General features: G+C 38.2%; 1 protein-coding gene across 1 annotated transcript in view; it reads left to right on the forward strand.

The window, feature by feature from the left end:
* THSD7B (thrombospondin type 1 domain containing 7B) overlaps nucleotides 1-13710 on the forward strand; it is a 989424-nt gene that overhangs the window by 148454 nt on the left and 827260 nt on the right. Inside the window, exon 2 of the mRNA XM_049889254.1 lies at nucleotides 312-485. Within this exon, the coding sequence (XP_049745211.1) occupies nucleotides 347-485 (139 nt within the window). The 5' untranslated portion in view covers nucleotides 312-346. The remainder of the gene's footprint in view (nucleotides 1-311; nucleotides 486-13710) is intronic.

A 13710-nucleotide genomic window follows, 5' to 3' on the forward strand; every position in this document is an offset into this window, starting at 1 on the left:
GACAGTGGCTGCAGCAGTGGGCTCAAGCATAACAAGGATTGTAAGGATAGTGCAGGACCGGGCAGTGTTTTGTTTTGTGGTACATAGGGTTGCTATGAGTTGGAATGGATTCAATGGCACCTAACAACAACAACAAGGAGTGAAAACATGGTTAATTAGCAGCTAACCTTAAATTTTAACATTATATGTACTCTCCTTCTATGGTAACGGGAAAATTTGTAATACCATCACGCTGAAGGTTCTAACAGTCAATGTGAGATTTTATAATTTCTATACAGAAGAAACTTATCTGATTTTCTTTTTTCTTTTAGAAATAGAGAAGCCGAGAGGCTGAAAAATCTGAAGAATGTCTCTGAAGGGTGATCTGGCTGTCACTCCCTGGGTGTGGGGGACTATGAGGAAGCGATTTCTGTTCCTTTCTCTCTTGCTGTCCCATGCAGCTCATTTGGAAGGCAAAAAGGATCATCAGTTCGTCTGGAAACCAGGTAGGAATGTCCTGGTTGTTCCTTTGTGCTGTTTTCATTAATGAGAAGAATATCCTTTCCGTTCTTGTTCTTCTCATTTGTGGAGTAGTGGGAACTGTCCAGAAGAGAATAATAGACTCTTCTTTATGATAAATCTTACGTTTGATTTTTCTTCCTGCATAATTGTCACCTCCATCCGTGCTCTTGTTATCCTTCCATGTGATACGATTTCCATAGTTACATGGGCTTCTCCTTTGTCAAATATTTCACCACTGTGCAGCACATTCGTAGCAAAAATGACGTCTGAATTTAGCTAACATCCTCAGCTAAAAACGATTTGGACCAGTTTGGAATGTCTCTTTCTTTCAGGGCTCAAACTGGCTAGCTATTTATTATTAAATCTTTTCTGGCATTGATCCTGTATATCTAGATTTTGGAGCATGAAAAATGATCCTCACAACTTTGCTCGTTAGTCGTGACTCTAAAGTCACCTTAACGTACTTTGAGATACTTAGCTTCCTCGCATATAATCGTTCATGCATACGAACAGGTTGTGCTGAAGTTCAGAGAGCTCGGATATAACTTATGTTCTGCTTTCAGTATTTCCTTAATTTAACTGTGGGAAAGATCTGTAAAATTTAATTTCAAAGCCTAATAATTTATTAACTCAAATTATGAACCCCGAAACATCTTGGTTCTTTGTATCATTGATGGTTTTCTTTGCTCTGGGTTTTAATTTTCTTAAAGTATCACAATCAGATCATTTAAAATATGTATTACTGTTTCGAGAGTCCATTCTTGCAAATAACAGATAATTTACACACTAAATATAGTAGAACTGTAAAATATGATGTCGTAGAATATCTACGGTCCTCAAAGAGTTTTCATTTTGGTCTCATCATCTGTAAATTAAAGAGACTGCAAACATATTGTGTCACTGTGGAAATATGGATAAAAGTGATATTTGTAATATTTAAATGACTGCAAAAATGAACGTGAATTATGCTTCAAAGTATATTAAGTGAAAAACCCAGCACCATTAGAGATACAGTCTGGAGAAAATTTAATTGCGTTAAAGCTCCTATAAATTAATTTAATTGTAGGCGCTAACCCTGCGCTAGTGATTTGTAGTTTTTTCCTCGGAGTAGTTTTAGGAAGCTTTGGAAACAGTTCTTAAAGCCAATGTTGCATTTCTGTGAATGGGGCTATTTTATTTTAGTTACAAAAGATTAAACATTTCATCAAATCTAAATAAGCACATTTATTTGGCTATACGCCTGTCTAAAGTTCCCCCCCAAATGCAATAAAAATGGAAAGTAGCAAATTTGAAACACGAATGAAATGTGTTAAGAAAATAGGCTTATTTTGAAACAAGTTTTAAAAATAAGCCGTTTTTCTGTAAGTAGGTCATTGGAACAAGATGGCACAGACCCACTCTACGGTGGGTGAGTTCTCTGATAACTGTCAAACTAAATTTCACAAGTGAGAATGCTTTCCATCAGACACATTGCATTATTCACGATGAACATCTATGCCATGACTCTCATTCCCTGGTTTTCATTGCTGCTTTCTTTAAGTGCCAGCAAAAAGGTGATAATACGTATTTTTTCCATGTAGTTTTTAAAAAATATATAATTTATTTACTTGCAGGTAGCCAGGAATTTAAAGAGCAGAAAAAAATTTAAAGGCACACAATTAAAAGTATAAGTCCCATGAGTTCCTCTATCCAGTATCTTGTGTATCCTTTAGAAATTTCTTTGCACATACTTCTGTACATGTATTTGTTTATATAAAGCACACCCAGTACACACACATATGCATATAATGAAGATTAATTAGGTCCTGCCAAGAAAGAAATGGCACACTCGAAGTAGAGAAGAGAGAAGAGTTTAATAAAGGGACTATTTACAAAAGTGGGAATGTGTGAGCACAGCAAGGGTTTGTGCAGGGCCCCTGGGCTCCTTTCAGTGGGGAGTTTTACCACTTCTAAGCCCATGCCAGGCAGGAGTCCTTGGCTGGCACAAATGGTTAAGCACTAGACCAGTAACCAAAAGGCACCTAGAGGGGCCTCAGAAGAAAGGCATGGCAAACTGCTTCCAAAAGATCACAGCCTTGAAAAACCTATGGAAACCAGTTCTACTTGGTTTTCAACAGCAACTGGTTTGGGTGTTTTGGTTTCTAGGCTTGTACTAATTGCTGTCCGTTAGATTCCAGCTCATGGCAAGCCCATGTGTGTCAGAGTAGAACTGTGCTCCATAAGGTTTTCAATGGCTGATTTTTCAGAAATAGATCACCAGGCCTTTATTCTGTGATGTCTCTGGGTGAACTTGAACCTCCAGCGTTTCAGCTAGCAGCTAGGTGCATTAACTGTTGGCACCACCCTTGGACTCATAGGCCTGTAGGACAAAGAAAGAGTGATTCCTGGAATCTGGAGAGAGAGCTTCATGGCAAGGTTGCCTGACAGATGCCATGGCCTTCAGAGATATACAACCAGCTGCAGTAATAAAGAAGAAGGGTTCCATAGGAATGAATGTCCCAGCTCACTCTTCTCCTGCCCCGAGCTCTCCTTCCAGAGTCCACATTGGCTGGATCCAATCGGAAGTCAACAATTGGCTTTGATTGATGTATTTATATAGGCCAGCTTCCTGGGCAGGGAGCAGGGTGGAGAATGGTGGAGATTGATGGATCTGAAGATATCTAATTTGCATAGTACGTATATGTACACAAACATTGATTCATGTAACTGGAATCATACCCAACATCCTTTCATGCAGCTTGCTTTTTTTATTTAATGATGTCATGATGGACATTACAGATTGTGCATATAGACAGCCCTCATCTTTGAATGGTTCCATAGCATTCTTTTGTGTTTTATTCAATAATTATTTAAGTAGTCTCTATTGCTTTATCTTTTCTTTCCCTATTGCTTGAAGTTTCAGGGGTGTCTAGTATTTTTGCTATTATAAATAATGCTAATATGAAGGCAACATTATTTTCAAGGTAACCAATTACAGGTCATCACCTTCAAAGACAACAACAGCATCTTAGAATCTGTTACCTAATTATGGATGCATTTATTAAATATAATTTTGATTTTTTGCTGTATTGCAGTTGAAATTAGCTGCATTTTTGGAGTATGCTATCAAATCCAAGAACTCAGTTCCTACGTAATTTGGAATTTGAACAGATTTCTATGGAGGCCAGATAAATATACATTTTTTTTAGAAACTTAGAAACCATTCTTTGAGTCTAGATTGTAGTGTCAACTACTTACGCTCTTTGTTTCCCTGGGTTTTTTTTTCCCCTCCTGAGTCAATAGGTTAGATGTTAGTCAACCTCAAGCAAATTAGAGGCATTTTTCTAGGTGCGTCCAAGCTTTGTAGAAACAATGGATTAGTGAATAATAAGTGAGTGATAGATTATGTTACTAAGGATTTCTGAACTGACAGGAGTCTGTTGAGCTGTAGACTGCAGTGTCATTGATCTGGCAAAGCTGTTGAATGTCTGTTAACATTGCGATGAGATCCTCTGATCTATATTTATTGTCAGGCAATCTGTCATCCATGGCAAGAAAGGAGGATCCTGTCAGTGAGAGTACTAGATAAGAAGACATGTTTTTTGTTGTTATAGGTAAATAGATAACTATTCATGTCTGCCTACTTTGTAGAGATGAACAGAAATGGTCTCTGAAAACATAATAACTAGTGGTTTCATCAAAAATTCTCAAATATTGGTTCTAAGACATTGATTCATTCCACTAATACTTACTGAGTTCTTTTAGACACATAGGAAAAAATAGTTGAGAATAAAACAGATTCTCTGCCCTCCCGGACAGGATAATAAACATGGTCAATAAGTTAAGTAGACAGTATGTTAGTTAGTAATAAGTTCTAAGAAGAAAAGTTAAGGGAAGGAAGAGAGATATGAAGCAGTAAGGGAGAGAGTGAAATTTTAGGTAGGTTGGCCTGGAGATGTCTCACTGAGGAAGTGAATTTGAGTAAAGACTTGAAGGAAGGAGGGAGCCAGCTGTGAGCAAATCTGAGTGAAGAGCTTTCCTGCGGTGAGACAAAAAGAGCCCAGGCCCTGAGGCAAGAGTATGGGGGCATGTTTGAGGAGTAGAGAAGAGACCACGGAGCCTGTGAATGTGGGAGAGAGAAGGAGGAGGTAAAGTCAAAGAGGTAATGGCAGTCATCTTAGTTACCTAGTGCTGCCGTAACAAAAAATACAAGTGGGTGGCTTTAAAGAACGGGAATTTATTCTCTCACAGCTCTGGAGGCTAAAAATCCAAATCGAAGTTTTGGCCATATCAGTTCTTTCTATGGGCCTCTCTCTTAGATGCATCGCTTTTGGATGTGTATGTCTCTTGTCTGTCTTCCTCCATATGTGTCTAACCTGCTCTTTTTAATTCAGAAGTGATTCGGTTTAGGACCCACCCTCAAATGGTATGATCCCATTAACATAACAAAAGAAAATGCTATTTCACCGGATATATCCCAGGTACTAAAAAAACCCAAATCCATTGCTCTTGAGTCCATTCTGACTCATAGCGACCCTATAGGACAGAGTAGAACTGCCTCATAGGGTTTCCAAGGAGTGACTGGTAGGTTCCTATACATATTTTCATGGGGCACAATTCAATCCATAATAGGAACAACTCAGATAAGTTCTTACCAGTCAAAATAAGATTTTGGCTTTTATTCTAAGTGAGATAAGAAAGACATTGGAAGGTTTTGAGAGAGTGGTAATGTGCCTGACTTTGTTTTTACTCGGATTTTATAGACTCTTTCTTGGCTTCTCATTTGAGAATATGCCAAGATAAGGCAAGAGAGGACCCAGGGAGGCCAATTAGGAGGCTGCAGAAATAAAGGGAACAATGATAATAGTTGCAGTCATGGTCATGGCAGTGATGGTGGTGAGAAGGGATTCAATTTTAGATTTACTTATGGTTGTGGCTCTTAACCAAAGGTGGTTTTTTTCCCTAGGGGACATTTGGCAATGTCTGCAGACAATTTCCTTTGTCAGAAATGTGGGGTGCTACTGATATCTAGTGATTAGAGGCCAGAGATGGTAGTAAACATCCTACAATGCATAGGACAGCGCCTACAACAAAGAATTATCAGGCCCAAAATGTCAATAATGCACAGACTGAGAGATCCTGATTTAAGATAAAGCCATCAGGATTTACTGATGTGAGATGAGGGGGAAAGGGCGGAGTTAAGGGTAGTACTCAGGCTTTTCCCTGAGCAACTGGAAGAGCGGGGAGTTGCCATCTAATATGGGAATGACTGTGAAGTAGCTGATATGGGAGGAACATTAGCTTGGTATTAACCAAAACCAAACTAAAAGCCACTGCCATCGAATCGATCCTGACTCATAGTGACCCTATAGGACAAAGTAGAACTGCCCCATAGAATTTCCAAGGAACACCTGGTGGATTCAAACTGCCGACCTTTTGGTTAGCAGCCTAGCTCTTAACACTACGCTGCCAGGGTACTGGGCATGTTAAATTCATATGGAGATGTTGACCAGCTGGATATATGTACCTGCTACCAGGATAGTTATCTTTGCTGGAAATAAAAACTCAGGAGTCATCAACAAAGAGGGAGAATGTAAAGGCTTGTATTTATGAGCTGCCTAGGAAATGAGCACAGTGCAGATAGAAGACGAGGTCCACGGATAGAGGAGGGGAAGCTGAAGATTGAGAGTTTGGAAGGGTGAGGAGAAACCGGAAGATGGAACTGAGAAGCAGCCAGAAAGGGTGGGAAAAATCCAGGTATGTTATGGTGTCTTGAAAGATTAGTGAAGGAATGGGGGAGAGAGGGATAAACTGTGTTAGTTGGTGCTGGCACCGGTAGGTCAAGTAGATGAGAAGTGAGAAAAGACCACTGGGTTTTATAACAGAAGCCATCAGTGAAGGGAATGGAAGAGCTTGGAAACTTATGGCAATTCAGTTGGAAAGACTGTCTCATGGAATATAAGCTATGTGTAGCCTTAGAAATGAAGAGGTGGGCTTGAAATTTGTGACCTGAATATGCAGAGGATAAGTTTATAATGTACTTTCTTTTGGGCAACGAAGGGTATTTATTTAAATTGCAGTAAAATACATATAACATAAAATTTACTGTTGTGACCGTTGTAAAGTGTATGATTCAGTGCCATTTCTACATTCAAAATGTCGGGCAGCCATTGCCACTCCCAAGCTCCAGAACATTTTCAGCAGCCCAAGTAGCATTTTACAAGGGAGTTTATAATAGGGCTGGAAAACATATGTTGTTACAGGTAACAAGGTCTGAAAGAAAAAAACAAAAACAAAAAAAACCCCTGTATTTCTCTTTCTGAGAGGCTCTTTTAATTGTCTTAAGTCACCTAAGAGGCCACTCTGGCATAGTGCAAAGAGTCAGGGCTTTGTACATGAGCAGACCCGCATTCAAATCCTCGTTGTCTAAAGGGGAGAAAATTATTTCACTTCTTTGAGCTCTATTTGTCCTTCCATTGAGGATAATAATAAAACATTTCACAGGATTGTTTTGAGAATTAAGTAAGACAATATATTGTGCATCATGGCTGGCTACTCAATAAATGTTAGCTATTATTTCTATTACTGTTATATAATAATTTCATGTTTGAAATATTTTTCAAGCTTTTTTGTTATAGATTTTTGTATACTTTTTTCCTTAGACATAAAAAAAAAGGAGATAAGTTTGATACTTTATTGATAAATGGTCATAAATAATTTCATTGACTTTTTAGCTCTAAGACTTTCTTTCTACATGTCAGACTCTTGGTAAGTTTTAATTTCAGCAGCTCCTGCCCAGTGAATAAAAAGGAGAAGAACAGTCACCTAAGAAGTTCTAAGAACTAAGTAGATAGGTTGGAATTAATCTTTTTGGAAGGCAAAAAAAAAAAAGAGAGAGAGAGATCATGAAAATAGTATTGTATAAGAAAAAAGATCTTAAATAGGTTAATATTTAATTATCTTAAATAATGTTTCAGTGTTGAAAGTATTTTAAAGCAAAATTATGTAACAGATAAATATATGTTCTAAAGTTTAAAAATTTTGGAAAAAATAAAATCTTTTTATGAGAGAGCTTTTTTTTTTTAAATCTGTGCTAAAAGTTCATGAAATATTTCCTCTGGGAATATGAATTCAAATCATTTTAGTTACTTCTGTGGATATTAATTTATCTTAAAGGCGTGTGTAACAAACTCAGAATGATGTTATTTCTCTGATATCAAGAAGCATAGGCATATATGGCATGGAATTTACTGCTAAAATTTCAAATTATTTTTCCTTAGAGACCAAAAGGTCTAGTTTTATAATGCTTGCAATAAGTCAGGAAAACTCTGTATTTCCCAAATAACCTATAATAATTCCTCTGCTCTGTTCTTTTTTCTAAATAGCGCTAAAATATAAGCTTCACAAGGACAGGAGATTTCCCTAGTTTATCCACTGAGATATTCCAAGTACCTACACATAAATCTTTATTGCATAAAATTCCCAGCTCATTAAGTACTTGTAGAAGAGGACCACTATTTTTTGGTGTCTGTGTGCATCTGGAGAAACTCTGGTGGTGTAGTGGTTAAGTGGTATGGCTGCTAACCAATGGGTCGGCAGTTCAAATCTACCAGGCGCTCCTTGGAAACTATATGGGGCAGTTCTACTCTGTCTTATAGGGTCCCTATGAGTCGGAATCGACTCCACGGCAGTGGGTTGGTTTTTGGTGTGCATCTGTGTGTGTGTATGTGTGTGTGTCTATCCGTGTTTGGGGGGGGGGAGTGTGAGAAGTGAGAAGATTGAAGCAATAGAAGGTATGATCCCTGTTATTTAAGAGCTTAAAATAAATATTGAGGAGAGAATATAAAATGAAGGAAAACCAAAGATAAAATTATAGATCAGTAAATGTTTGTCCCTGGACGGCATGAAGGGTTAAGTACTTACCTACTAAATAAAAGGTTGGCGGTTTGAACCCACCCAGAGGTCCTTTGGAAGAATCACCTGGCGATCTACTTCCAAAAGTCCACAGCCATTGAAAACCTTATGGAACTTAATTCTATTCTGACACACATGGTCGCCATGAGTCAGAGTCTGACTTGATGGCAACTTGTTTTTACTGGTAAATGTGGAAATAAATGGTCCACGTTGCCATGTTGCTGTGGTTCCAGTACCATTTCTGGTCATGCTCGGGAAAAAGACCTCACAATCATTTTTTAAAAGTAATATATGCAGATTGTTAAAAAATTAAATATTATTAAAATGCATATAATGAGATCTCATGGGTGAATCTCACCTCCTAGATTGACTCCACAGAGGCAGCCAGTTTCAACTCTTTTTGCTGTTTATTTTGGTATTTACCTCTAGATTTCTAAGTGATAGGCTTATAATTGCTATCTCTTGATTTATGAATATTAGATATTTCCTATTGATTTTCTGTTATGTTAGTTGACGATTTATCTCTCATGTACTTGTTACCTCTCCTCCTTACTGTATCTTTCAAAATATTTATATCAAAAGGGTTAAATCAATGGGCAGTGTAGTATATTATTGTTCTGTGTATACATTATTCTCTGCTGAGCCAAGAGGGCATATTCTGCTGCTGCCTCCTGTCTGGTGCAGATTTTGGTTTTAGATGTCATTGGTAGCTGCAGTTGATTTGCCCCTAACTCAGAGTAACCTGTGTACAAGTGAATGAAATGCCACCCAGCTCTGCTCTATCCCCATGATTTGTTGTGGATCAGACCGGTGTGATCCATAGGGTTTTCTTTGTCTGATTTTTGGAATTAGGTCAGTAGACCTTTCTTCCCAGTTCGTCTTAGTCTGGAAGCTCTGCAGAAATCTATTGAGCATCACAGCAACATGCAAACCACCACTGACGGACAGGCAATGGCTGCGCCTGAGGAGCGCTGGCCAGGAATCAAACCCTGTCTCCAGGATGGAAAGCGAGAATTCTACAACCAAGCTGCCTCATTTGCCTTTTGCTTAATCTTCTTTAAACCTACTATTGTTTTTCCCCACATGCCCCACTTGCTATATCACATGCCCATTATTAATTTTTTGAAACAATAAAGCAGTGTTCAAATACTGTATCATGCTTCTTTTTCTGGGGGAAGTTTCCACAGCCCTCTGTCCCCCGATTCCATCTAGACTGCTGCTCAGTTATCTTTAGAATGTCCTTTCATTCTCTCTCCTCTTCTGTGTTCCTCTTCTTTGATTTTGCCTTATTTTACTGAATCTTATCTTCCAGAACTCCTAAGAGAGGGTACACTGGAATTCTTTCAATTCTTACATGGTCTTTGTGCTAGTCATATACTCGATTAATAATTTGGGTGTAGAATTCAAGGTTTAAAAGCATTTTCCATCAGAATTTTGAAGCCTTTGCTCCAGTTTTCTAGCCTACAGTGTTATTACTGAAAAGTTTGCTGTTATTCTGATTCCATGCCTTTGCATGTTACCTGTTTGCTTTTCTCTGGAATCTTCTTTTTATCCATGAAGTTCTGAAATTTCATGATGATATGCTTTGAGGTGGGTTGTTTTTCCTTTATGGTGCCATATATTGGTGGGCTATTTCAATTTGTTTTATCATGCCTTTTGGTCCTGAGATGTGTTTTCTTATATGATTTTGTCCCTTCTGTTTTCTCGGTTCTCTCTGAAACGCCTAGAGTCCCTGTGTGTTGCAAATGGTTAACACTCTGGGCTGCTAACCGAAAAGCTGATGGTCCAAGGTCACTCAAAGGTGCCTTGGACGAAGATATACTTTTGAAGTATTAGCCACTGAAAACTCTTGGAGCACAGTTCTGTTCTGACACACATGGGCTTACCATAAGGGGGAGTCGTCTCGATGGCAACTGGTTTTCTGAAACTCTTTAGTCAGGTGGTTGATCTCCGTGACTAATCTACGACTTTTAAATATCCTTACCTGTTTTTCTTTTGCTTGTATTTTTATTCTGATTTCTAAAATTTTTCTTCTACTTCATCTTTCAACCCTTCTTTTGACTTATGTGTTATTTTCAGTTATTTCATTTTTAATTTCTAAGTATGTTTACTTTTGTGATTTTTTAAAATAAATTAAATCTTGATTTTTTTTAAATAGATGTAGTGCTTTTTCTTTTTAGTCAGAGGATGTTAATGATATTTTTTTTCTCTCCTCGGTACAATTTATGCTTCCTCTGAATCTCTTTTCCTGTCATATTCGTTTATCTGTTCGCGCATAGCCTCAGATACGGAGGACTTTCTTCTAAAGTCTGCTGAGCCTTGGCTATCACTGCAGTGTCTCACATTATTAAGAATGAGGCGCTAAAAATTGACTGGACATTCTGCATGCCTGGCTCAGCTGTTGGGCTTCACTGTCAAGCTTCTCTGAGTGATGAGCTAACTTTTTACTGGAGGATAGGTTCCTCAAAAATTTATATTCGTCAATACCTAAAGATCTTTTCTTTGGAGCTATATCATTTATGATGAAGGCTAAGGCGCTCTAACATAGATGCCTCCAAACACAGTGGCTTAAATACAATAGAAGCTCTTATGTCTCTCATGTTAACATCCCAGAGTTAGTGGTCCGGGTTGACTGGAAGCTGTGCTCCATGTGTCATTGGGCCACCCAGTTTTCTTCCATCTTGTTTATTCAACAACACCCAGGACATTGTCCTTGTCTGCCTTGTCTGGGTTACAGGCATATCCATGTTCTATTTCATGAAAAGAAAAAGGGCATAGAGCTGGTCTAGAACAAGGAATTTCTATATTTGATGAACAGCCCACCCCAAAACAGTGTCATCAAGTTCGTGCACATATCTAAAGGTGAATGAGCTCAGCTAGGTAGCTCTCACTTGGGGTCTTTTATGTTGTGATAGTCAGATTTTGGCAGGGGTCAAGGTAGTCTGGAAGGCTTCTCTGTCCACGTATCTGGCATCTGGACTGGAAAGACTCAAACGGATGGGGGCTGCAACAGCTGGGACTCTTCAGATCACTCTGTCTCTCTTTCCCTCTTTGTCATCTTTCCATGTAGTCTCTCCACGTGGAGACCTCAGGCTAGCCAGACATCTTAAATGGTGGCTGAAGACTCTCAGAGAAAGTGTTCAAAGAAGAACAGGCAGGAGCTGCATGACCCCCTTTAACCTCGCCTAGGAGTCATGCACAGTCACCATGATACATCAGTTCTGGAATCTCTGGTGAGAATGGAGTTGCCTGGCCATTCCTAGCCACAAAGGAAGGTTGGAAATGTAGCCTATAATTGGGCAGTCATCGAAGAAGGGAAAATAGTTTGGTCATGATTTGTAACTTTCATTATAGGGGCTATTCAATTTTTCCTGAAATAAGCCTTCCATCTACTGCCTACACTGGGTTACTGAAAAAAGGACAAGGGAAGAAGCCTTGGCTAAGTAGTGGCTCAAAATTTAGCACTCAGAGTTTCACTTAACTCCTCTCTTTTGAATATGATACTCATCTTTGCCTTCTGCTTTGTTGTCTAGGAGTTTAATTTGCTGTCTGTATTCCGGCAGAGATTGAGGAAGGAACAGAGGTAGAGATCCAGGGGTAGAGGGAATAATTAATTCCATTTTGAAGCTTTTAATTATTCCCACTGTTTTAAGCCATGAACCTTATTCCTTCCTAGTGTCTCTAGGTCCCAAGCCTTCCCAGAGTTTTGCAGGTATAAATTGTTTCTGTTGTTATTGTTACCCAGTCCTGCTATAGGCACCTCATCTTCAACATCTTTTACATTCTCAAGGTGTTTACTGTTCCTCTAGCTGTTCTCCATTTTCAAAATTCACTGTTATCTCTTAGCACCTTTACTTCTATGTTTTTGACCCTGGTTGACTTACACCTTTTAATGCCTTTACCCTCATTTCAGTGCTGTACTACAAGGGAGTATAAATATGTACAGGCGTGATGTTTCCATGTTATTTGGAAGTCTTCTCATTTACTTTTCTATCACTTCCACCATAGGCTGTTTATTCTGGAATGAAAATATGCTAATTTACACAGCGTTTGACTCACTTATTCCCCTTGAGTATGTGCTACAAAATCAAGCTATAATAAAAGTAGTTGGCCACCAGGTTAAATTAAAAAAAATTCTAATTTAAATTTTCATTGGCTCTGGGTAGGATTAAGCTGTTGGATTGGTGATTGACATGGGAGAGATTTCTGCTTGGTAGTCAGGTTATCGATGAAGAAATTTCTTTATGGCCATCAAAATATCTCCCTTCAACTTTTTCTTCCATGGCAGAATTTTGCTGTTTAATGTGATTTTGAATTATTCTTAACTAGGAAAACAGAGATTTCTATGAAAAGAAATACAAAAGTAAAAATTGAGAGCAATTTAGATTTATCAGAGTGGGATTGAAACATGAATTAAAGACTAAAAGGCAGCATTATGAAATCATCAAGTGACCTTGCACACTTACTTTATAAATATCTTCATGGTCATGAGCTTAGGTATCATAAAGCATAGGTAATCTTGATTGGAACAATGACAACAACAACCTTCTTGTGGGTTAATTATAGATTTACTGTATTAACACAGTTATTTTGATCTTTCGACAAAGCCCCGAAAACTTTACCTTCAAAGAAGATGTCTGCACACAGCTGTTGGTGCCACAGATGGTATCTGAGACTCAGAGAAATAATTCCAAAGGCAAGCATTTCACACCTTGTGTTTCTACTCTCTTCTAATAATCTGTGCTATTAATGCTTCATTTCTTAGAAAAGCAGGAGTATGAATTAACCATCTCCTCCTTTTGTTTCTTTTTCTCTTTAGAGTTGCTATGGGCATCGCACTGTGGGTTGTGTAGGAGATCTGTGGTATTATTGCCCCCTTACATTGATAATCCCGCTCCCCAAAGAGTAAACTGTAAAGCTGTCATGGAAATAAGTAGCTTTATCACCCAATGGTAGATTCTATTCACGGATAAACTTCGCTACAAAACTATAAAATTAATATGTTAAATGGTAAGAATAACATATGGGTATATATATATATATATGTATTTTAATTTTCCTCAGGGTTAATAATTTTTTAATGGGATGCAGCTGCTCAAAGATTTCTGTTGCTATGTGTACATACTGTGTTGAAAAGGAGTGACCACATTTTTAATCCTTTTTAGAAAATTGTTTTGAGACTTAATTACTTTGCTGTATTTGTACAGAGCTTTATATATTTTCAAATGTTGATGCCTGTAAACAATAGCAGAGCTTATACTACATCCTAGGCAGCTAAGTCAAGGGTGGAGTGGTTAAGAGCGTGGGCCCAGAGGT

This window comes from Elephas maximus, chromosome 6 (genome assembly GCF_024166365.1).
Source record: "Elephas maximus indicus isolate mEleMax1 chromosome 6, mEleMax1 primary haplotype, whole genome shotgun sequence".
NCBI lineage: Eukaryota > Metazoa > Chordata > Mammalia > Proboscidea > Elephantidae > Elephas > Elephas maximus.